Below are 24,186 nucleotides of genomic sequence, written 5' to 3'. Positions count from 1 at the left end.
CAAATGCTTCGGAAATTTGTGAATGAGGTGGGGACCGACTGGGATCAGTGGCTACCATATCTTATGTTTGCTTATAGGGAAGTTCCACAGGCGTCAACCGGGTTTTCGCCATTCCAGCTCATGTATGGCCACGAAGTGCAGGGACCATTGTCCCTTGTGAGAGAGCTGTGGGAGGGGAATTCGGGGACCTCAATCAAAACAAATGTTATCGATTATGTGTTAGCCATGAGACAAAAATTGCAACAAATGACTGAATTTGCTTCTGCCCATTTGAAAGAAACCCAGAAAAGACAAAAGATGTGGTATGATAGGAAGGCAAAGACACGATCTTTCGAACCAGGTCAGAAAGTTCTTGTGATGCTTCCGACCTCCGAAAATAAACTTTTGGGTAAATGGCAAGGGCCGTTTGAAGTAACTAAAAAAATAGGAACAACCACTTATGAGATCGCGACCCCAGGCAAGGCACGATCACATCGGGTGTTGCATATTAATTTGTTGAAGAAATGGTACTCGCAGAGTGAGAGCGCAGTTGTTAATTTGATCCGACTAGTGAAGGATGAGGAGGAGCCAGAAGAGCCATATTTACCTGGTAGTCAACCTTCGCTGCCTATTGACCTTAGTCATCTCCCTGTAGAACGGCAAGCTCAAATCCAGCAATTGTGTGATCCGGAGTTGTTTAAAAATCAGCCAGGCTATACCACAGTTACAAAGCATAAAATAGTGCTAAAAGAAAATGCGCATCCGAAACGAATGAGTTATCGCATCCCTGAACGATTGCTGACGGCTTTTGAAGATGAAGTAACATTGATGCAGCAAATGGGTGTAGTTGAATCGTCAAAGAGTGAATGGTGTAATCCGGTGGTATTGGTGCCAAAAAAGGATAATACCCTCAGGTTCTGTATTGATTTTCGCTATTTAAATTCGGTTTCCAAATTCGATTCGTATCCTATGCCTCGTATTGAGGAGTTAATTGAAAAACTCGGAAAGGCTAAGTTAATCAGTACTATTGATTTAAGCAAAGGTTACTGGCAGGTGCCTCTGGACTTGGAGTCGCGAGAGCTGACAGCTTTCCGTACACCAAGGGGGCTAATGCATTTTCGGGTGTTACCGTTCGGCCTGCACGGAGCACCCCCGACTTTCCAAAGATTGATGGATACGGTATTGGATGGTTTGGGAGAATTTGCGGCGGCTTACTTAGACGATGTTGTGATATTTAGTACATCTTGGGAGGATCACCTTCAACATCTTCGAGCGGTTTTCCAACGACTTAAAGATGCCGGTTTAACCATTAATCCCGCAAAATGTTCATTAGTCAAAACCGAGACAGAGTATTTGGGGTACGTATTGGGAAATGGAGTTATTAAGCCTCAAGTGCAGAAACTCAAGGCTATTCAATCCTGTCCACTTCCAGCTACAAAAAAACAAATTATATCATTTCTTGGTTTAGTCGGTTGGTATCGGAAATTCATTCCTCACTTCTCGACCATCGCGGCACCGTTAACTGATTTAATTAAAAAGACGTATCCTAACAAAGTGCAGTGGACTGCACCTGCTGAAGAAGCATTCTGTGAGCTAAAGGGGGTGCTGAGCAATGAACCCATTTTATGTAGTCCTGATTTTGAAAAATCGTTTGTTCTTCAGACAGATGCATCTGAATTAGGGTTGGGAGCTGTCCTAATGCAGGAAGAAACCGGAGGAATGCATCCTGTGGTGTATTTGAGTCGGAAATTATTTCCCAGAGAAACTAGATATTCTGTGGTGGAAAAAGAATGTTTAGCTTTGAAATGGGCTCTCGACTCATTGAAATATTATTTGCTCGGCCGAGATTTTGTTATCGAAACGGACCATAAAGCTTTGAAATGGTTGAATAGAATGAAAGATACAAATTCTCGCTTGACACGATGGTTTTTATCTATACAACCCTTTCGTTTTACAGTGAAGCATCGCCCGGGGGTCGAAAATATAGCAGACGATTTTCTTTCTCGCTCACCGTGCGATAATGTATAGGTGGGGGGAAATGTGATGGCTAAGGCCACACTGAATGAACACTTAATTTGAATAGTTCTAGTTTACTTTGAATATGACATTGATATTTTGTTTGTTCTAGAGGATTAATGGTTTTGTCTACTTATTTACTAATTATTTTGTTTCTTTAAATGTTATTTACCCAAACACATGTCTTTTGGTGCTGTAAACCCCAATGAGCAACAACGTCAATAATCATTTATTTCTAGAGTGCACGCTAGTGAGTAAATGAGACCACAACCAAGTTATGGGTTTAACATTTTATTTAAGTGTGTTTAAATGTGTACATCTTACCCGTGGTTCCACCGAGGTCCATGACTGCAGCATGGAATAAAGGCTTGGAATTAAAAGGGCGCGGCCTTTCCTGGTGTCCTTTATATACTCGGTTGGGAATTATGGGAAATTTAGTTTTTGGGATAATATGTTTTAGGGGGTTGTGTGTTAATTTGAATGTGTTTAAAATATGTTTTGTGTATGTTTAAGTGTATTTTTATTATGGCTTTATGATAAATGTGATTTTTTTATTTTGTTTATTTGAGTTTGTGTATAGATGTTCCTTTTCCCTTTTAAGTTTGATGTAATTGAGAACTTGTGAGACCCCTGTAATCATAAGAATGGTTTGGTCCAGCTTGTTAAAAGGGCTTCATTTATTGTGGCTGAGTTAGTTCGGGTGAGGGATCCCTGTGAAAACATCTGAGACCCAGAACTCAGTTGTGTGCTGCTGATGCACCATTTATCTGTCAGTGTTTTTGTTTGTTAGTTTTTTTTGCACAAAGTGTTGTCAATAAGTAAGTATTGTAGTCAATAAAATTACACTTTGTTGACTCCATGAATGTCTCCTGAAAATGTAATGGAAGAACCCTTACAAGCCTATAGCCTATTTTTATAATATATAAAAAATGTGCATGTATCATTTGTTATATATTATAAAAATAGGCTATAGGCTATATTACACATATAGGCTACACATACATACATACATACATACATAATTTTACATAAATATAGAACGTATTTGTTTAACTTGCACATTAACAATCAGCAATCTTTCTCCAACAGTCTTCTCTTGCTTTGGCAGCAGAGACCGTATTGTTTCGAGCTTGAAATACATATTTAAATTCATCGTAATTCTGAATGATTATCTCTTGCTCCTCCGCGGAAAAATATATCGCTCTCGCTCTACCCGCGATTGGTTGTTCAGTGTCGACGTCACTCTTTTATGTGCACGCGCGCGTGGAGTAATCATAGCTTAAGGATCAAAGCCTGAGTTGACAGAGAAAGTTGATGAGCTGCATCATGGTACCAATAAAGCCTGATTGCATCGGTTCGGTTTTGTCAACTCAAAACTAATCCTGTAACCTCGAGTTTGTTCAGCTACCTTCATGGTACAGGCCCCTGATATATAAGGATTTTTACAAATACGTTTATAACTTTTGAAAACATTGTCCAAATTTTGTTTTCTCTGTCATTATGTTCCTTTTATGCCGATTCCGACGATGACTCATTTGTAATTTTCCATAATTTTGTTTATCCACCATATTGAAGTAAATTAAACCATTTTCTTTGCTACTCCTCCTAAAAATGTTGTCCAATTTTGTCCAAAATCTGATCATATGATATTTGAAACAAGCCGCATAGAAATGACTGAACGGATTTTTGATATTCATTACAAGTTCCCAAGAAATACTTCTCCGAAGTTGACCTTGCCTGTGCTTGTTTTATTATGCTAGTTAACTTTGCATGCTAACCAGTTGCCATTCTTTTCGATGTGGCTCTTCAGCTATCAGGTTAAAAATAAGCTACATTAACAGTCAAGTTAGCTTTGCATGTTAATCTGTTAACATGCTAAGTAATACTTTTGTGGGCTCATTCTTGCCTTGACCGCTCTCCTCAGCAGCCTAAGGAGTGTGCGTCAACTGAATGGTGCAACTTGCTAAGCCACAAGTTTGAATCCTGTATGGCACATGCCCAGACCGCAAGAGGTATTGTGGCCCGAAATGGTGCAAATGTTGATTCTCTTCCAAGCATTGTGTCTTTCTGATAATGTTCTAATCTGAATGTATTAAATACAACATGTGGAACATTTATATACAAAATCTTAATTTTAAGTTAATTCTCACTGAACTCCGGCAGTGAAGCTGTCTTCCGAGTGGCACACAGTAATACGCAATGATTGTGTGATCTAAAGATTGTAGGTTAAATTTTTGCCAAGTAGAACTTTATAAAAGTGTGTATAATGTTGTGTTTCATCAATTTCTTTATTATCTAGGCAAGCATTGTACTAATCTTTCTTCCTCTTGGATTTGAAATGTGTTTTTTGTTCATTCTGTGTTCATTCTCATCTGAACTTATGTTAATTTTGAATTCATTCTCATCTGTACTTCTAAACCTATCTGTTTTTCATGTTCACTCTATTTCTGCTGTTTTTGCTCTTCTGGCTCTGCACTGCTGTTGCTGTCAAAAGCTGCTTCAATTGCTGCTTGTAGCTATTACTATGGTAACTACATGTAACATGAAACAAGAACACTGTAAAATAAATTGTTACCAAAACGTAACAATTTTGAATGATAGTATATGTATATACACTGCTGGACTTTGTTTAAAGCGACACTATGTAACTTTTCAACCTTCAAAATATATTTCCAAGATCCTTGTGAAGGTACATCGACTTACAATAGGTTGAATGACACGTCTGCCATAGCCTGACAGGGTCTGTATCGCTTTTACTGGCACTATGTAACTTCGGGGTTCGGGTAGTAACCAGAGCACAAAAAGAACTACAAAATTCGACTGCTTTACGGCATACGTCACTTCCCCCACCACTTCGTCAAATTTGGACGTGAGAGGCCAACCAGCGTTTGTTTTCGGCTTTCGTGCGTATGTTTTTGTCATGGGGGCTGTTTACACCTGGCCACTTCATGCATTTTCTCAGATCGGATAGCTATCCGTTTATATATTGTTTAAATGCCCTCCGAAACGCATTTGAGACGGATTTGAATCCGATCCCTCAAACCACTTCAGGAGGAGGTCTGAGACGCATTCCAGACGAAACTGGACAAGTGTAAATGCATATGGTTGTTGAAACCACATATGTAAATTGTACTCCTCCCAAAAATGCTAAAAAAAATAAAAATAAAAAAACGTGTGAGAGCGTTGTATAGGCTATATGTTATATCCAGATATGACGACGCGCTGGAACATGCATCACCGCAGATGAGCAACTGCATCAAGCCAACGTGCAAACTATCGCAAATCAAAGTGAAAGTAAGTCGCAGACGCTTAACACACAATCTTCATCATTAAAAGTAAAGAAACGAAATGATCTTACCAGGGCTGTTACTGCTCTCTCTTATTGTGGTCTTTGATTTTGAAATTTTAGCTGATGATCTATAAAATGCAGCTCATGTCTGTTGCTTTCGGTGACGTGCACTCCATTAAATCTGCATATAGCGCGAGAATTGAAGATCGAATTTAAATCCGTTTCGCAAAAATACATTTATGTGACCAGGTGTAAATGGAATCGTTTTGATAAATCAGATAGCTATGCCTCACGAATTAGTTTGCCAGCTGAACTCAGGTGTTGTGAGGTGTATTTATCACATAGTCCTGAGGGATATCAGACAACGCCGTTTGATGTTGATTCCTGCGATTATCATGAGAACAGCTTTCAATATCTCACATAATTATCAGGACATAAATAAGCCTAACGTAGAGGTTGTAAATAGTGTAAACGAGCACAATTTGCTAACTATTATGATAAATTGCAATAATCATGTCTAATGACATCATAACGGCCAATGTTATGAAATAATGCGACGTACATTTAACTTAATTGATGTTATCTGGCATTTTGTAATGTTTACATTCCAATAAAAACAACACAAATTAAATTATACAGTAGGCCTAGACTATAGACTATTTACTTGTGATTTAGCTGCAATCATGTAAAAACGTTATAATATAATACATTTACGACAGTGCAAGTATTCCACAGCGACTCTAGGGGTCGCTGTTTGACAAAAACACAATTTCTACTTAGTGTGGCTTTAAATGGACAAATTAAATAAACTAGTTTAGAGTAAAAAGTTTTTCTAAAAGTCCCTAGGGCCAAAAGAGTTGAAGCTGAAGAAACACTCATTTATTTTTATTTATTTTTTGTTTCTTTGCTTTGTTTTTGTTATTGTAGAACAATGTCTAGTACAGCATGAACCTTATTCTTCTCTGAATGGTCCGCAACTGTTTTCAGGTGACTGATTAGAAACTTCAGTGTGTGGTAGTAGTGATCCGGAAGGTCACTTATCTAAAAGAGAAACATAACCAAAGACATCACAAAACTTTTGTAAGAGACTGCAAATGCAAATTTGCTGAAACTGAATGAATAAACTGATGGTACATACAAGTTTCCTCATGGTCTTTAAGCGGTCCCCTGCATCCTCTAAACGGTTGGCGTCAATGAAATCATTATATTTATCTGCAGGTAGAGGGCAGCAGTGAGCTGTGTTTTTAAATATATGCAACACCCATTCAACTATGACGACAATTCAAAGGCTTTATGTGAATGAATTAAAGAGGGAGTTGAGCTGAATATACCATCTGTAAAAAGAGGTTCTGGAAGCTTCCTGAAGAAGGACTTCAGAAGACTGCTGATGACGTTCAGGTCTTTCCATCTCTGTAAACAAACAGTGTGATTCCTGTTCTGATTTATCTCTGCAGATTCTCTGTCTGTTTTTGTCATACTCCCACCTCACCTCCTCAGCAGTGTCTATATCCATGCCCTTGTTGAGCAGATCCTGAAGAGAAGACACCATGGCATTGTTCCCTGGCACTCTGTAGATGCCAGTATATTCCAAACCCATCTCCTCCACCAGACGACAGCATGTCACCACAATCTGTGGGACAAACTACACAAACAAGCATATAATAAAAAAGTTCATTAGGGGACAGCAGGGCAAAGCCTACTAACACTTTCGGACTTTCTCAGTTTAGAGTATTTATTTTTTTCAACATTCATTTCACACATCTAGTACAATTATGTGGTCTTGTTTCATTATGACAGTGTATACTTTTTTCTTTATTTACCCCGAAAGAATTAGCGTCACAGTCCAGCTTAAGTAAGTTCAGTGATGGTTCATTTTTGTTGTAAAGTTATTAATGTAGTTATATATATATATATATATATATATATATATATATATATATATATATATATATATATATATATATATATATATAGCTGCTCTGGAGAAAACAGTGATGTCATCATCTAGCTCAGTTCTCATAAAATGGTTTCAATGCAGGCAGATCAATAATATTGTTGAATATTAAATTAAATGTCCCCAACTAAGCAAGCCAAAAACCAAAGGCGGAAGAGGCTACAAACAGTGAAATGTGACAACATGCACAATAGACCTTATTCAGATCACGGCCATGACAGGTATGGAAGTTAGGCTGTAAGGGATAGACTTGCTATGTTTTCAATAGCATCTACTGTAAAAAGCTGTATAGAGCTTTTTTTTTTTCTTCTTTTTTTTTCAGAACAATCCAAAAACACTTTAAATAACAGTACAACCCACTAAAGATGTCTATCCAGCCACGGCTTGTCTGTAAGGGCAGGTGTATTTATATATTCATCCAAAACATAGACCTGTATATAAACTGAATTGATAATAAATTGTAAATGTGTTAAGAATTGTGCAACAAATATTTTTCAGATTTTCTAGATTTTAAGTCGTAAATAGGCTACGTGCACAAGCGTCAAGACGAACTTCCGCTATTGTAGTTTCCGGTTTACGACTGTCTTCATCGGCATCCGCTATAAACAAACAAGATGAGTGCTGCTGTTGTACGAAAAAAAGAGATATAATGTGCGTGACACATCTAAGTTTCTAAGAACTGTAGGTGGATCTAACGCCCGTTTCACACATACTCCGTGTGCAGTGTGTGTGCGGTGCAGGAGCAGCACGCGCTATAGTGCTTCACATATGACGCGTTTGCAGTGAATAACTGATCCGCGGCAGTACCACAAACACTTACTATTTTTATTTAAAATCCAGAAGTTATGCTGCAACTTTTAAAAAGTTTTGTCAGCATTGCGATTCTCTTTGTACACATATACACTCTTTAATGGACGCATGCACGTTAAAACACAATTTAAACAACGTAGGGCTATTTTTCCATGAATTACTTACTTATATTAAGTTGCTCAAGCAAGTGGTCAAATATTTAAGTGTAAATTAACAAAAACAGCCGACTCTCATGCCTTTTCTTTTGCATTTAATTTTTTATAAAATAAATCTTGCATGTCACAAAGAACTTGTTTTTCCACCTCCACCAATGAGACGAGTGTTGTTCATTATGTCGCCTTGTTGAAGTAAATAGTAGTTTTCCTTGCTTTACCCAGGTCTTCTAAAAGTAAAAAGATGACTGTGAAAAATAGTAGTATATAATTAAATGCATTTATGGTGAGATTACTACATTTTATTTAATTAAATGCATTTATGGTGAAATTACTACATTTTCAGGTCAATCTTTGTTCATTTTGACCACGAAACATGCTGTCACTTTAATTCAGCGCGTGCAGCACAGCAGAAATAGACTAGGTGTGGGAACGATCTCTGCACTGCTGTATACACACCGCTCCTGGAACGGATCGACGGACTGCAATCGTGTAGAGTGTGAAAGCTCTGACCTGTTAACATGGGTACGTAAGGATCACTGCTGTGTGTCACTTTGCTCTGCTTCAAGTCGCTAACAGCAATTTAAGCTTAAATTTCGATGCACGAAATAGACATTTTGGGCGACGCGCAAGTAAACCGGAAACTGATATGCCGACTTCTGACAATAGCGGAAGTTCGTCACGACGCTTGTGCACATAGCCTATTGAGCAGGATATTATTTTAACGTATGGCTTTGGCAAGCGAGTATCGTGATACAGAGTGGTGCAGTGAGTCCTCCACAGCTCTACAGCGCCCCCACAATTTTCCAATGTAAATCTGTGGTGAAAAATGGAACTGCAGTATGCTCTAATTGAGAGCCTGAAATAAAAGAGGTAACGCTCATCTGCCTCATCTATAAGCAAGGACTAAAATAAAGCAATTTAATATTAATTAATATTGATTCTTAAAGTAAAAAAAAGTTGATTTTAAAATAATTATAAATATAGCTGCAAGCAGCGATGACAGGCCCAAGGCTGTGGCACCTTTAGGGTAACTGTGCCACATAACTGTGAGCAATATGAAGTTAAACCTGGTAAAATAACCATATCAAAGTTGTCTGAATACGCCACATCAACCATATCAAAGTTGTCTGAATACGCCACATCTACTGCATCATGCTGAGATCCATGATATCATTTAAATTTATGATTTTTTATGGATTTTTTAATTTTATTTGTCTATTCTTAAGCCGAGCATAAGCATACTTATATAAAATGGGACTAAAGGCGCATTTGACTTTATTTTCATTTAAAACACTGTTGTGCACAGATGGCACAAAAATTGAGCTTAGCACTTTTCTTAACAACCGCTTTTGATGGTGTACGTGCACTGGCTGATCCTTGACGCGATTTACACGCAAAGTTGATTCTGCACTAATTTGATCTAGCTACATACACAGGGATGCTTATTAACCGGTTAACCATTAACCATTGTAAGAATTTTAACCAATTAATAGCCTACTATCGTTCGCTGCATGCTTAGAAAACACACTAAAATTATTCCACAACAAATCCTTTAAATGTAACAATATTCAGAACAGAACAAGAATAAAAAAATAACTATAAACAAGCCAAAATGAAATAATTTAAAGCGAAAGTGAAAGCAGTGTTGGCTTCACGTAACTCTCTCATTAGTATCAAAATGTTTCAACATTCATGATGTATTTGGATGGTAAACTATTCTTTATTATAGGCTTTGTACTTCACTCACGTACCAATACCGACGTAGAAAAATCCTCCTCTTTACATGCGCAAAAATGTGCTTGGAAACATCACAAGTGGAGTGATGCTTACGCTGAATGGTTCAATTTGTACTACTGAATATTTAAACAGAGCAGTGTAATTTGCATATGTTAGGTTGACTATTTTATTATTATAATTTATTATGGCCATAATAAACAGGCTGCGATGTCAAGATTGCAATTCTGGAATATGTTGTGTGTGTGTGTGAGGCGCGGGCGCACATAAAAACATAGGCTACTTCGTCATTTTGTTCATAAAGGACATCATTCAAACTGCAAAGTGTTTACTTATATTGGAGTACACTCGCAATAAAACACAACATTGTGCTTCTGTAAAATAAATTCAAGCAATCCGCCCTCGAAATGGGGCTTATTTTTAAATGAAACTAAAATGCTCACATCTGCACGGGCATTCATAATGGTGCGCGTCCACGGCCGGGAAAAAGTCAACGTTTTTTAGTTCATTCCTACTTCAATAGGAATTCATTGAAAACTTTCGCTCTGGTCCGCACCATTATCAATGTCTGTGCGGATGAACATATTTTACTTTCGTTTTTAAGTTAGCGATTCAAAAGCCCACGGCACTGTCGCACGTCGATTAACCGGTGGTAAAATATTCTCAGTCACATACCTAGTATATTTTTATATAGATACAATAGGCCTACCTGATTTTGAACACAAGAGGGCAGTATAGCCCTATGTATGACTTTTTTTTTTACTAAATAGTACCAATACTGTTTTTAAACTTATAAATAATTCTTAAATTGAATAGAAAAGAAAAAAAGAATAAAATGGGTTTAGTTCTGATATTTTAATACTTTTATATAGAAATAAATGGTGTATAATTAAATTTTTAGAAGATATGAGTCTTTTAGCGTTTCCTCCTTGGACATTACTTTAATCCCTCACTATAGCAAAACCGTTTGAGATATTCACAATTTAGCATCTTTAATGTATTTTCATCAAGTTGAAAAAGTGTTCGGAACCCATTCCAGGGGGCGCTGTCGAGCCCCCCTGCCACACCTGGGTACCAGCTTCAGTCCGGCCCTGATGGCCAGCCCGGGTTCTGACCTGTGTGCAAAGTTTCAAGAGTTTTCGAGCACGTTAAGGGCCCCAAAAGTGCCCGAAAGGTTGACAAAAAAATAATAATAAATATAGCTGTGAGCAGCGATGACGGGCCCAAGCCGGTGGCACCGCCAACCCGGTGCCTTTAGTTACCCTAAAGGCACCGGAGTGTCGGTGCCACCGTCTTGGGCCCGAGTTTATAGTTTGACAAAAGCACAATGTTGTGTTTTATTGCGAGTGTACACAAATATAAGGAAACACTTTGCAGTTTGAATGATGTCCTGTATGAACAAAATGACGGAGTATGTTTTTATGTCTCCATTGTTCGATCGCGCCCACACACACACACACACACACACACACACACACACACACACACACACACACACACACACACACACACACACACACACACACATTCCAGTATTGCAATCTTGACATCGCAGCCTGTTGATTATAGCCTTAATAAAATGTAATAATAAAATAGTTAACCTAACATATAAAAATTACACTGCTCTGTTTAAATAGTCAGAAGTACAATTCGTACCTTTCACAGTAAGCACTGCTCCACTGTGATGTGTCCAAGCACATTTTCGCGTGTGTGAAGAGGATGATTTTTTCCGTCGATATTTGAACGTTAGGTTAGTAACGTAAGTATAAAGTCTATAATAAATATATAAATATATAAGATATAAATAAGATATATATATATTTTTTTTTTTTTAAGAGACAAGACACAGATAATTTTCTTGCCTTACCTGATTAGAACAATGAATAATAATAATAATAATAAATAACTAGGGAATCACTAAAACGAGAGAATTATTCAGATTTTATGATACACTCAAAATATTCCATAACAAATCCTTTAAATTTAATGATATTCAGAACAGAACAAGAATAAAAAATTATTATAAACAAGCTAAAACAAAATAAAATAAAAATAAAAATAAAAACGAAAGTATGCAGTGTTGTGCTCACATCAATGTTTCAACATTTGCTATGTATTTGGATGCTAAACTATTCTTTATTATAGGCTTTGTACTTCACTCACGTTCCAATATCGCCGGCAAAAAAATCATCCTCTTCACACGCGCAAAAATGTGCTTACCATGAATGGTACGAATTGTACTACTGACTATTTATACAGAGCAGTGTAATTTTTATATGTTAGGTTGACTATTTTATTATTATATTTTATGAAGGCTATAATGAACAGGCTGCGATGTCAAGATTGCAATGGTGGAATGTGTGTGTGTGTGTGTGTGTGTGTGTGTGTGTGTGTGTGTGTGTGTGTGTGTGTGTGTGTGTGTGTGTGTGTGTGTGAGTGTGTGGGTGGCGCGGGCGCAATTGAACAGTGGACACATAAAAACATACTCCGTCATTTTGTTCATACAGGACATTCACACTGCAAAGTGTTTACTTATATTTGTGAACACTCGCAATAAAACACAACATTGTGCTTAAAACAAATTCAAGCAATCCGCCCCCCGAAATGGCGCAAATTTTAAAATTAAACTAAAATGCTCACGGCTGCACAGGTATTCATAACTGTGCGCGCCCACAGCGAGGAACGAGCAGAACAGAGTGAACGGTTCTTAGCTCATTCCTACTTCCATAGGAATTCATTGAAAATGGTTGCTCTACTCCGCACCATTCTCAATGTCTGTGCGCACGTCCGTATTTTACTTTCGCTTTTAAGTTAGCGATTTAACCCAGCGCTGTCACAAGTTGATTAATCGGTGGGGAAATATTCCCACAGTCACATCCCCTAATATATTTATATGTAACTACAGTAGGCCTACCTGATTTTGAACACAAGAGGGCAGTATACAGCGGCCTGTATGACTTGATTTTTTTTTTTTTTTTTTTTTGGACTAAACAACCATTCTGGCTGTTTTTAAACTTTAACATAATTCTTATATTGAAAAATAAAAAAAATAAAATGGGTTTAGTTCTGATATTTGTATAATTTTATATAGAAATAAATGGCGTATAATTAAATTTTTAGAAGATATGAGGCTTTTAGTGTTTCCTTTTTTGGCATTACTTTAATCCCTCGCCATAGCAAAACCGTTTGAGATATTTATTATCCGTTCAAAATTTAGCATCTTTAATGTATTTTCATCATGTTGAAAAAGTTTGGTGGGAATAAAATAAACCACTTAAGAGGAGTGGGTAAAAATTCAGAGGCTGATTTTGTACAAAATCCACATTCAAACCAAAATATCTGACTTCCTGTTGGTCGGAGCTAATGACTGTACATTGGAAAGTTGTCCGGCTCGATGAGAACAATAAACGTACTGATTTTTGTGACTGTAGATAAAACTAACTCCCCACTTTTGTCAAAATGTGGCACTACTGGCCCTCCACCACGCCCGTTTCTGAAACTTTGCACATGTCTACTGGCTAATAAATGTGATGTGTCTGTCGAGTTTCATGCAATTTCAAGCATGCGAAGAGTCTCAAAAGCATCCAAAAAGAATATTAAAGTTTGATGCATTGCCACGACAACAGTATCTAAGATATAAATAATCGTTTCACAGGTCTACATCTGCTGTGTGTTTAAACTATACACATAAAGTTTTAAGCAAATCGGGTAAAAATAAGAGGGTGATTTCAAAGAATTTTGAAAGTGACACACTTCCGGCTGCCAGTTGGTGGTGCTATAACTTTGACTCACAATAGTCACATCCATGTGATTGGCCTTTTACAACGAACACACTGCTGAAGTTTCATCAAGATCAGTTAATGTATGCAGAAGGTGTAACACACTTCCTTTTTCTCTTTTCTCGCCATAAATCCGTTTCCTCGCTACGGCCAAACCGTTTGAGATATAAAAAATCCGCTGGCAATTTATCATCCTTAATGTCTTGTCTTCATGCTGACCTAGTTTGGTGGTGATCGGATTAATTCACTAGGAGTATATAAAATTCCAAAGCATGCATTTTCCATAAAATCCTAAATAGCCAACTTCCTGTTGGGGGAAGCTTATGACATTGAGCACGGAAGTTGTTCGGCCTGATGAGATCTATATGTGTACCGAGTTTCAGACTAATATGTGCAAGCGTGTTTGATATATGGACCAAGTTTTTGGACTACACTCGGACATAAGTATTTGATCACCTACCAACCAGTAAGAATTCCGGCTCTCATAGACCTGTTAGTTTTTCTTTAAGAAGCCCTCCTGTTCTCCACTCGTTACCTGTATAAAAGACCTGTCCACACACTCAATCAAACAGACTCCAACCTCTCCACAATGGCCAAGACCAGAGAGCTATGTAAGGACATCAGTGATAAAATTGTAGACCTGCACAAGGCTGGGATGGGCTACAGGACAATAGGCAAGCAGCTTGGTATGAAGGCAACAACTGTTGGAGCAATTATTAGAAAATGGTAGAAGTTCAAGATGATGGTCAATCTCCCTCGGTCTGGGACACCATGCAAGATCTCCCCTCTTGGGGCATCAATGATCATGAGGAAGGTGAGGGATCAGCCCAGAACTACACGGCAGGACCTGGTCAATGACCTGAAGAGAGCTGGGACCACAGTCTCAAAGAAAACCATTAGTAACACACTATGCCGTCATGGATTAAAATCCTGCAGCGCACGCAAGGTCCCCCTGCTCAAGCCAGCGCATTTCCAGGCCCGTCTGAAGTTTGCCAATGACCATCTGGATGATCCAGAGGAGGAATGGGAGAAGGTCATGTGGTCTGATGAGACAGAAATAGAGCTTTTTGGTCTAAACTCCACTCGCCGTGTTTGGAGGAAGAAGAAGGATGAGTACAACCCCAAGAACACCATCCCAACCATGAAGCATGGAGGTGGAAACATCATTCTTTGGCGATGCTTTTCTGCAAAGGGGGCCATGTATCGCGAGATCTTGGCCAACAACCTCCTTCCCTCAGTAAGAGCATTGAAGATGGGTCATGGCTGGGTCTTCCAGCATGACAACGACCCGAAACACACAGCCAGGGCAACTAAGGAGTGGCTCCGTCAGAAGCATCTCAAGGTCCTGGAGTGGCCTAGCCAGTCTCCAGACCTGAACCCAATAGAAAATCTTTGGAGGGAGCTGAAAGTCCGCATTGCCCAGCGACAGCCCCGAAACCTGAAGGATCTGGAGAAGTTCTGTATGGAGGAGTGGGCCAAAATCCCTGCTGCAGTGTGTGCAAACCTGGTCAAGAACAAGTATTAAGTTCTGCTTTTCTGATGTATCAAATACTTATGTCATGCAATAAAATGCTAATTAATTACTTAAAAATCATACAATGTGATTTTCTGGATTTTGGTTTTAGATTCCGTCACTCACAGTTGAAGAGTACCTATGATAAAAATTACAGACTTCTACATGCTTTGTAAGTGGGAAAACCTGCAAAATCGGCAGTGTATCAAATACTTGTTCTCCCCACTATATATACAGTACTGTGCAAAGTCTTAGGCATGTTAATCCCCCCCCCCAAAATTTTTTTTTTTTTAGTCAGTTATTTATGTCTTTTGCTGTAGTGTGTCAGTAGGAAATATCAGTTTACATTTCCAAACTTTCTTTTTGCCATTAATTGTAATAATCCAGTGAGATTTGTGTATGCACAAGGAGTCTGACAACATCCGGTATGATCTGATCTCACCATCATCGAGTCGGTCTGTGATTACATGAAGAAACAGAAAAAATTGAGACAGACTAAATCCAGAAGAACTGCGGGAACGTCTCCAAGATTCTTGAAGAAACCTTCAAAAAAGTTTTTATCTTTGGAAAATATATACATTTTCCTTAGAAGAAAAAAAAAAAACACCCTGGCCTGTCGCCAAATAATCCTTTCTGACAAACTACAGAGAGGTGTCCAATATGGGACCTTTAAGAAATACTACAGAAATTGAATAATCAAATGTAAAAACAAAACACTGTATAGTCTTGAACTATACAGTATGAATTAAATATAAATTGATTTATAAAAAAAGATACAAAAGTGATTCAGTCTTAAGCAGTGAGGGATTTTCAGTTCCCTTTCAAGGGAACTCGAGCTGCGTCGAGATGCGGTGCGTGATTGCGTTGTGAAGCACGTGTATAATCAGTCCAATGGAAAGACGAGACGTCATAGGCGGGTGATGTCATTGACCAGTATAACTATAAACTATAAAGCACACCTGAAAACAGACCGCGTTAGCTTCTGTGCCTTCAGCAAGCGCTCTCTGTATACTGTCCCTGTCTTTTTATTGTTGTCTGTCATTCCAAGCACAATATTTCACACAGATATACAGTATATATATATTATAGCGAGCAAGCAAGAGTTCAAGCAATGTGTTGTTCCCTGCCCTCATTTCATCACGGGTGGGGACACACATCAGCTTTGTGTTGCTTGTTTGGGAGTGGAGCATGCCCAGTCAGTCCTCGAGGGGGCTGACTGTGAGCATTGCGATAAGCTGTCTGTGAGGACGCTCCACTCCCGCCGGGCGCTCTTTGAGGAGGACGGTTCGGTGCGCGCTCCCCAGGGTGCGGGTCCCGCTGCTGCCGAGACACAGCTTGGGGTTCGCAAATGGATCTAACAGCGGGGTTTGAGACGGGCCCAGCCCTATCTCAGCCTTCACCTGCCAGATCCAGTACCTTTTCTCAGGGGGAAGCATGCTCTGCGGTTTCTTCCCCCCGAGATGAGGCACCAATGCTGCGATTATCCAGTTCCGAGGAATTGGATGTCGTCAGCATTGATGCAGGGGACTATGAGAGTTCGCCATCTCATACCCTTGTCAAATTAAATATTGACTGGCCAGCCGAGGAACAAGAGGAATGTAAAAAGAGTTTACTAGATGAAAGATATCTACCATCTAGGTCACCGCCTCCCGTTTGACCTAGATGTTTTACCGTTTTTTCCCGATCTCCACACTGAGGTGTCAAAGTCGTGGAAGAAACCAGTTTCTTTTCGTGTTTTTAATCCGCAAACATCAAACTACAGCAATGTTATGGTTATTAAAGACTATGGTTATGTGACTATGCCTCGGGCTGAAGAGATGTTCGCCAGCTATCCTCTGCTGAGTCAGCGTCATCATTAAAAGCCCCGGCGTATTAAAAGCCACTTCAGCGCTGGTGGGTAAAGCGTATTTGGCAGCAGGTCAGGCTGCGGCATGCTTGCACACAATGTCTATACTGCAGGCATACCAGGCTGATCTGCTTAGGGACATGGATGATTGTGAGGAAGTCAGTGCAAGAATTGTGTCGTGCAACAGAACTGTCTCTCCGTGGCCATGGAACGTCATTTATGGTTGAATTTAACTGATCTAAAAGATAGAGACAGGTCTGTTCTTTTGGATGCACTGCTTTCGCCTTTGGGTCTATTCGGTGACGCTATAAACGCGGCCGTCTACAGATTTCAGGAGGCGAAGAAACAATCAGCGGCGTTCCAGAAGTTTCTTCCTTGCTGATCTAATGTCCTCGAGACTGCTGGGATTAAATGGGAGCAGTATCGGTCATCTACAGAGAGCAGCACAGAGTGCAACAAAAACAAAGCACAATCGGGGGGCCTCGGTGGTGGTCGCAGTCGAAGCGGGTTAGAAGCGGGTTGTCATCGTCTCTAAGAAGGCTTCGACAAAGAAGAAGTCCTGACGCTGAGGCTATCAGGCTTCTGAGGGTGGTCCCCTCCGGGGAGAGACGTGTTCGAGAATCCGTGTCTCCTCTGCGCCCTCTGGGGGGGCGACTCTCTGTGGAGGGTCGCAGCGCTGCCAGTTCAGTTGTTCCCTGCCGGTTCACCGGTTCACCGCTTCAGGGCACCGAAGTGTCAGCATCCCCAAACGACCCTCCGAGGAGGATCGTAGAACAGTCAGTTCGGTTGTTCCCCGCCAGTTCGCCGTTTCAGGGCATCGAAGTGACTGTTCGACCAAATCCAGAGGCCAGTCTCGAAAGACTGGTTCCCTTAGTAAATTTTCTGGCAGCGTGGAAACTACTGCCAAATATTTCTCATTGGGTCCTGCATATAATAGAAAAGGTTTACAGAATTCAGTTCGGTTCTCATCCACCCAGATTTCTAGAGGTCCTCCCTATGGTGGTGGACCCCGAGCAGGCTCTGGTTATGGAGCAGGAAGTACAGACTCTTCTAAAAAAGGGGGCTATAGAAAGGGTTCCTCCTCCCAGCAGGGAGTCAAGGTTTTACAGCCGGTACTTCATTGTTCCAAGAAAGGATGGGGGATTGCGTCCTATTCTAGATCTGTGCCAACTAAACCACAGGGTTCAGAAACTCAAGTTCAAGATGCTTACACTCAAACAGATTGTGTCACAGATTCAGTCCGAGGACTGGTTTGTCACGATAGACTTGAAGGACGCTTACTTCCATGTATCCATCCATCCTCATCACAGGAAGTTCCTGAGGTTCGCTTTCGGGGGCGAAGCGTCTCAGTTCGCTTTCGCTGCTCAGTCCGAGCAGATGACAGTTCGGCATCGAGATGTCGCTCTGTCTCACATGAAGATGCTGGGGTTGAGGCTCAACGCCAATAAGAGTGTGCTCCTTCCGTCTCAGAGGACCACTATCTAGGTGTGGTATGGGATTCAACAACGATGCGGGCACAATTGTCACCAACATGTATTATTTCGATTCTCTCAGTCGTAAATGGGGTAAAACTAGGCCAGTCACTCACTGTGAAACAGTTTCAGAGACTGTTGGGTCTCATGGCAGCGGCGTCTAACGTGATAACTTTTGGCCTCCTGTACATGAGACCCCTGCAGTGGTGGCTCAGGACCAAGGGGTTTTCCCAGAGGGGAAATCCGTTTCGCATGATCAAGGTCACGCGATGCCCTACGTGCCTTAGTCATGTGGTCAAATTACTGTCTCTCAGGGCAGTATATATTCTGGGGCATCTAAATCAGGGAGCGGATATCCTGTCGAGGCAGAGGCTGAGGCCCAGGGAATGGAGAATTCACCCCGAGGTGGTGAAGCTCCTTTGGGAGAATTTCGGTCAAGCTCAAGTTGACCTTTTCGCATCTTCAGATACAACTCATTGTCCCATGTGGTTCTCCCTCACGCACCCAGCTCCTCTCGGGCTGGATGCGATGGTTCAGGTGTGGCCGAGGCTACACCTGTACGCTTTTCCCCCGATATCTATGCTTCCGGGAGTTCTGGAGAGGGTTCGCCGGGAAGCGTCCCATCTATTGTTAGTAGCCCGTACTGGCCGGCCTGATGGAGATTCCGATCAGGAGGGACCTGATGTCCCAAGCAAGGGGCACGATTTATCACCCTCGTCCGAAGTTGTGGAAACTGTGGGCTTGGCCCCTGAGGGGGCCCAGCTCATAGAATCAGGTCTCTCGACTGAGGTCGTGGAGACCATACTCCAATCTAGAGCTCCCTCCACGAGAAGACTGTATGCATTGAAATGGAAACTGTTCTCTGCCTGGTGCGGAGAACGCCAACTGAATCCTGTTATCTGCCCTGTTGGTACATTACTTGATTATCTGCAAGAATGTTTCTCTGCGGGGTTATCTCCTTCCACCTTGAAGGTGTATATGGCGGCTATATCTGCTTACCACACTCCTCTGGGTGGTGCAACATTGGGGAGAGATCCTCTCATTACTCGTTTTCTTCATGGCACCCCGGGGGTGAGGCCTGCACTGCGCAATAGAGCACCGGGTTGGGATTTGGCTCCCTTCGAGCCCATTGAAGAGGTTTCAGAAAAGTTCCTTACACTAAAACTTGTATTTCTTATTGCTATTTCTTCTATCAAGAGAATTGGTGATTTGCAAGCCTTGTCGGTTGCTCCTTCATGCCTCGAATTTGCACCTGGTATGGTGAAAGCCTTTCTTCACCCTAGGCCAGGTTATATTCCTAAGGTCCCTACTAATGTTTCGGGCCCAGTCGTGCTGCAGGCCTTTTGTCCTCCACCTTTTATTACACCAGATCAGGAAAAACTTAATTTTCTCTGCCCTGTTCGAGCTTTGGATGCTTATGTAAACAGAGCTGCCCTGTGGCGTAATTCAGATCAACTATTTGTCTGTTCCGGGTCACCAAGAAAAGGTTACTCTTCTTCCAAGCAGATAATGAGCAAGTGGGTAGTCGAAGCTATCTCACTTGCTTATGAAGCGGCTGGTCAGCTTTCACCTTTGGCTGTCCGGGCCCATTCTACTAGGAGTATGGCTGCCTCTAAGGCTTTATTATCTTGGGGTTTCCTTCCATACATTGGTTAGATTTAATGATTTGGATCTTGGCTCCACTCCAGGATCTAGGGTGCTTGCTTCTTAGTGTGCGCAATGACTTCACACAGAACAGGCATTTGCTATTATGGCGTTGTGGGTATGGTGTTCCCAACGCGTCTCGACGTAGCACGAGTTCCCTTGAAAGTGAACGACTCAAGTTACGTATGTAACCCTGGTTCCCTGAGAGGGAATGAGACGCTGCGTCGCCCTGCCATACTCCCTGCATGCCTCTGATCGACTTCCTTCTGCCTTTCAGAAGCTAACGCGGTCTGTTTTCAGGTGTGCTTTATAGTTTCCTGGTCGATGACGTCACCCATCTATGACATGTCGTCTTTCCATTGGACTGATTATACACATGCTTCACGATGTAATCACGCAGGGGCGTTCCCACCACGTCTCGACACAGCGTCTCGTTCCCTCTCAGGGAACCAGGGTTACATACGTAACCTGAGACATTCCCTTTCAGTGAATCTCGCGCTCTGCCCCGCAGCGCGGGTATAAATAGGTGCACCATGCCCCCTTGGGTTAAGAGCCCACTCCACTAGGAGTATTACCTCTTCCTGGGCGCTGGCACAGGGTGCATCGCTGACAGATATCTGTAGAGCTGCGGGCTGGGTGACACCTAACACGTTCACAAGGTTTTATAGCCTTCGTGTCGAGCCTGTATCCTCCCCAGTAATCACTTCCCATAGCCAGTAAACACCGGAGACCGGAGATAGAATCACGATTACCCCCATAATTTAGTTAATGAAAACAAGCACTAGTTCACAACTCTTGTTGACCTTATTATTGGCAGCCGGCAGGCAGTCCTCCAGCCTCACTCCAAAAGCTTTTGGACCCGTTTTCTTTCCTTTTTTCATGATGTTAATGCCCCATGGTGCCTTAGTACTGTCATCTGTTAGAGTTGGAGAAAGAGATGAGACAGATCTGAAAGATGCAAATGCAGACCAGAAAGTGGGTAAAGGAGCAGGGCTTAGTGTCTAAGCCTATTTGTCATGGTTCAGAGAGTTCACCTTTCCCTGGGGCTCGGTTCACACCTGACATGTTTTCAGTTTTAGAGAGAAGGAAAGGTGGCATCATCCGATGAATCCTAGGAGAAGTGTCTAGCTTGTTGCCTGTTGGACTGCAAAATGAAAGAGATAAGACTACCACACTCACCATTCTATAAGTATGATTAAGTAGGCAAGAGAATCACCTCTGTTTCCTATAATCATTCAGCTTCTTATTAATTAGAGCCTGTCTGGAGAAGCCCAGTTCCTGTTAGGGTGTAAAATATGTTAGAGTGAATTTACCGTGCATTGCTGGCTACTAGCTGCTGTACTTTCATAGCAATTTTTACAGTCATAGTTCTACAGTTTATTTTACTTAAATTAAGTGAAAAGCAGCAGGAAATCACTGTGATATAGAATCACAATGTTTATCTGTGTCTGCATTACAGTTATAATTTCTGTAGAACAGTACATATTAATACTATGATGTCTGCAGCATAAATTATGTGATTACATTTCTGAATATTTTCTGTTTGATTTTGCTGCTACTTTTAGCTGCTGTTCTGTAATGTATATTTTTCTAAGAACAGAGGTGCCTAAACTTTTTAATATAAAGGGCCAAAAACTTTTAAAAAACGTATTTGAGGGTCGTGGGATGTATACAGCAGGTAAAATAATTATTGAAAAAGTCACAATTTTTCTCAGTAAATATATTTCTAAATGTGCTATTGACATGAAATTTTCACCAGATGTTGGTAACAACCCATGCAATCCACACATGCAAATAAATCAAACCATAGATGTCCATACATTAGGTTATGTGTAATCATTTTAAATGACACAAGGAAAAAGTATTGAACATGCTTTCTAAAATTTATTTAATACTTAAATAAATATGCTTAATACTTCAAGACGCATCCTGTATGGAGAAACTAGTTGCATGCATTGCTCAGCTGTGATTTTTGCCCATTTTTCCACACAAACAGTCTTAAAATCCAGTCTTAAAAAAGGTCATGTGGGACTCTTCTATAAACTCTGATCAGTTATTTAGTTATTTACATAGACTTTCAATTGGATTCAAGTCAGGTGATTGGCTGGGCCACTCTAACAGCTTTATTTTCTTTCATGTGTTTGGGATCATTGTCTTCCATGTATCCACCCATGTCCACCCTCATTTCATCTTCATCATCCTGGATGGCAGCAGATTTTTATCAAGAATGTCTCTGTACATTTTCCCACTCATCCTTCCTTCAATTATATGAAGTTTGCCAGTACCGTATGCTGAAAAACAGCCCCACACCATGATGTTCCCACCTCCAAACTTTACTGTTGGTATGCTGTTTTTGGGGTGATCTGCAGTGCCATTTCTCCTCCAAACATGGTGTGTATTATGGCATCCAAAGAGTTAAATTTTGGTCTCATCTGACCAGACTGTATTCTCCCAGTATTGCACAGGCTTGTCCAAACGTTGTGCAGCAAACTTTAAACAACCTTTAACATGCTTTTTCTTCAGCAATGGAGTCTTGCGTGGTGAGCGTGCATACAGGCCATGGCGGTTGAGTGCATTACTTATTGTTTTCTTTTAAACAATTGTACCTGCTAATTCCAGGTCTTTCTGAAGCAGTCCACAAGTGGTCCTTTGCTCTTGCACAACTGTTCTGATAATTGTTTTCACTCCTCTGTCAGAAATCTTGCGAGGAGCACCTGATCGTGGCCGGTTTATGGTGAAATTATGTTCTTTCCACTTCCAGATTATAGCCACAACAGTGCTCCCTGGAACATTCAGAAGGTTTGAAATCCTTCTGTAACCAATGCCATCAGTATGTTTTGCAACAATAAGGTTGCAAAGGTCTTGAGAGAGCTCTTTGCTTTTACCCATCATGAGATGTTTCTTGTGTAAAACCTTGGTAATGAGATACCTTTTTATAGGCCATCAGTTGGGACTGAACCATCTGATATTAATATGCACTGACAAGGGGCAGGATTGCTTTCTAATTAATGATTGTCTTGCCTTTCCATGCCTTTTTGCACCTCCCTTTCTTTGTGTGCATGTTCAATACTTTTTCCCTGTGTCAATTAATATTATTACACATAACTTAATTTATAGACATCATGGTTTGATTTCTTTGCGTGTGGATTGCATGGGTTGTTACCAACATCTGGTGAACATTTCATGTCAATAGCACTTTTAGAGATATATTTACTGAGAAAAATGGTGACATGTTCAACACTTATTTTACCCAAAGTATATATATATTCAATGTAAAAAATAAATAATTAAATGCTTAACATTTTTTAATGTACCAAAAATGGTTAAGTTCACTTAAATATACATATATTTACATTTCAATACAATAATAAAACAAAACAATGTTAAAACAAACATAAACTGGAAATAAAGATAAGCTTCGATGGCATGTTTTCTCCCCTGCTCTTGTGATATGGCATGGCAGGCCAAATCAAATGTTATTACTTTGGACCGCAGGCCCTGGTTTAAACATCTCTGTTCAAGAGTTTTTTCTTTCTTATCCCCCCCCCCCCACCTCCCCGTCAACAAACCCCATTGTCTGTCTTGCTTTTCTCTCTGATGACTCTGATCCAACTTAGCATGTCATCCCTGTCCTCCGCCTGCAGCAGGTACTCGCAGAAGTCCTGAGTAGTCAGTCGCAAGGTGTGTTTACGCTTTGTCTCACTGTATGCTATGTCAATCAAGCAGCCTCGAATGCTGATTGGCTGCTCATCTTCTCCTTGCCCGTTGCCGTGACCTCCTGCCCCGGCTGCGTGAAGCACCGCCTCCCGCTTATCCTTGTAGAGAAAAAGCGAATGGGAGCGCAACACACAGAAGACTCGTTTCCATGGCCGCATGCCACTGCCCACTTTCTAGATACAATACAATAACAGAGGTCTCAGGCTAGCCCACAGAAGTACTTGGCAATGTCTAAAATATAATTACATGAGTAATTAGACAGATGCATGAACTAGTGT

General features: G+C 40.7%; 1 protein-coding gene across 7 annotated transcripts in view; it reads right to left on the bottom strand.

Annotated features, from left to right (window-relative positions):
- Positions 1 to 24,186, bottom strand: part of arhgap23b (Rho GTPase activating protein 23b) — a 551,994-nt gene that overhangs the window by 24,910 nt on the left and 502,898 nt on the right. For all 7 annotated transcript variants that reach the window (XM_082152677.1, XM_082152678.1, XM_082152673.1 and 4 more), the window contains 8 exons: positions 23,761 to 24,081; positions 21,408 to 21,469; positions 21,226 to 21,335; positions 20,995 to 21,107; positions 6,774 to 6,926; positions 6,616 to 6,694; positions 6,423 to 6,496; positions 6,236 to 6,325 (listed from right to left, as the gene is read on the bottom strand). In XM_082152677.1, coding sequence (XP_082008803.1) covers positions 6,236 to 6,325; positions 6,423 to 6,496; positions 6,616 to 6,694; positions 6,774 to 6,926; positions 20,995 to 21,107; positions 21,226 to 21,335; positions 21,408 to 21,469; positions 23,761 to 24,081 — 1,002 coding nt within the window. The remainder of the gene's footprint in view (positions 1 to 6,235; positions 6,326 to 6,422; positions 6,497 to 6,615; positions 6,695 to 6,773; positions 6,927 to 20,994; positions 21,108 to 21,225; positions 21,336 to 21,407; positions 21,470 to 23,760; positions 24,082 to 24,186) is intronic.

Source organism: Leuciscus leuciscus (assembly GCF_965113295.1).
Source record: "Leuciscus leuciscus genome assembly, chromosome: 21".
NCBI classification, from domain to species: domain Eukaryota; kingdom Metazoa; phylum Chordata; class Actinopteri; order Cypriniformes; family Leuciscidae; genus Leuciscus; species Leuciscus leuciscus.
The sequence above is the reverse complement of the archived record's forward strand: the minus strand, read 5'-3'. Positions and strand labels throughout refer to the sequence as shown.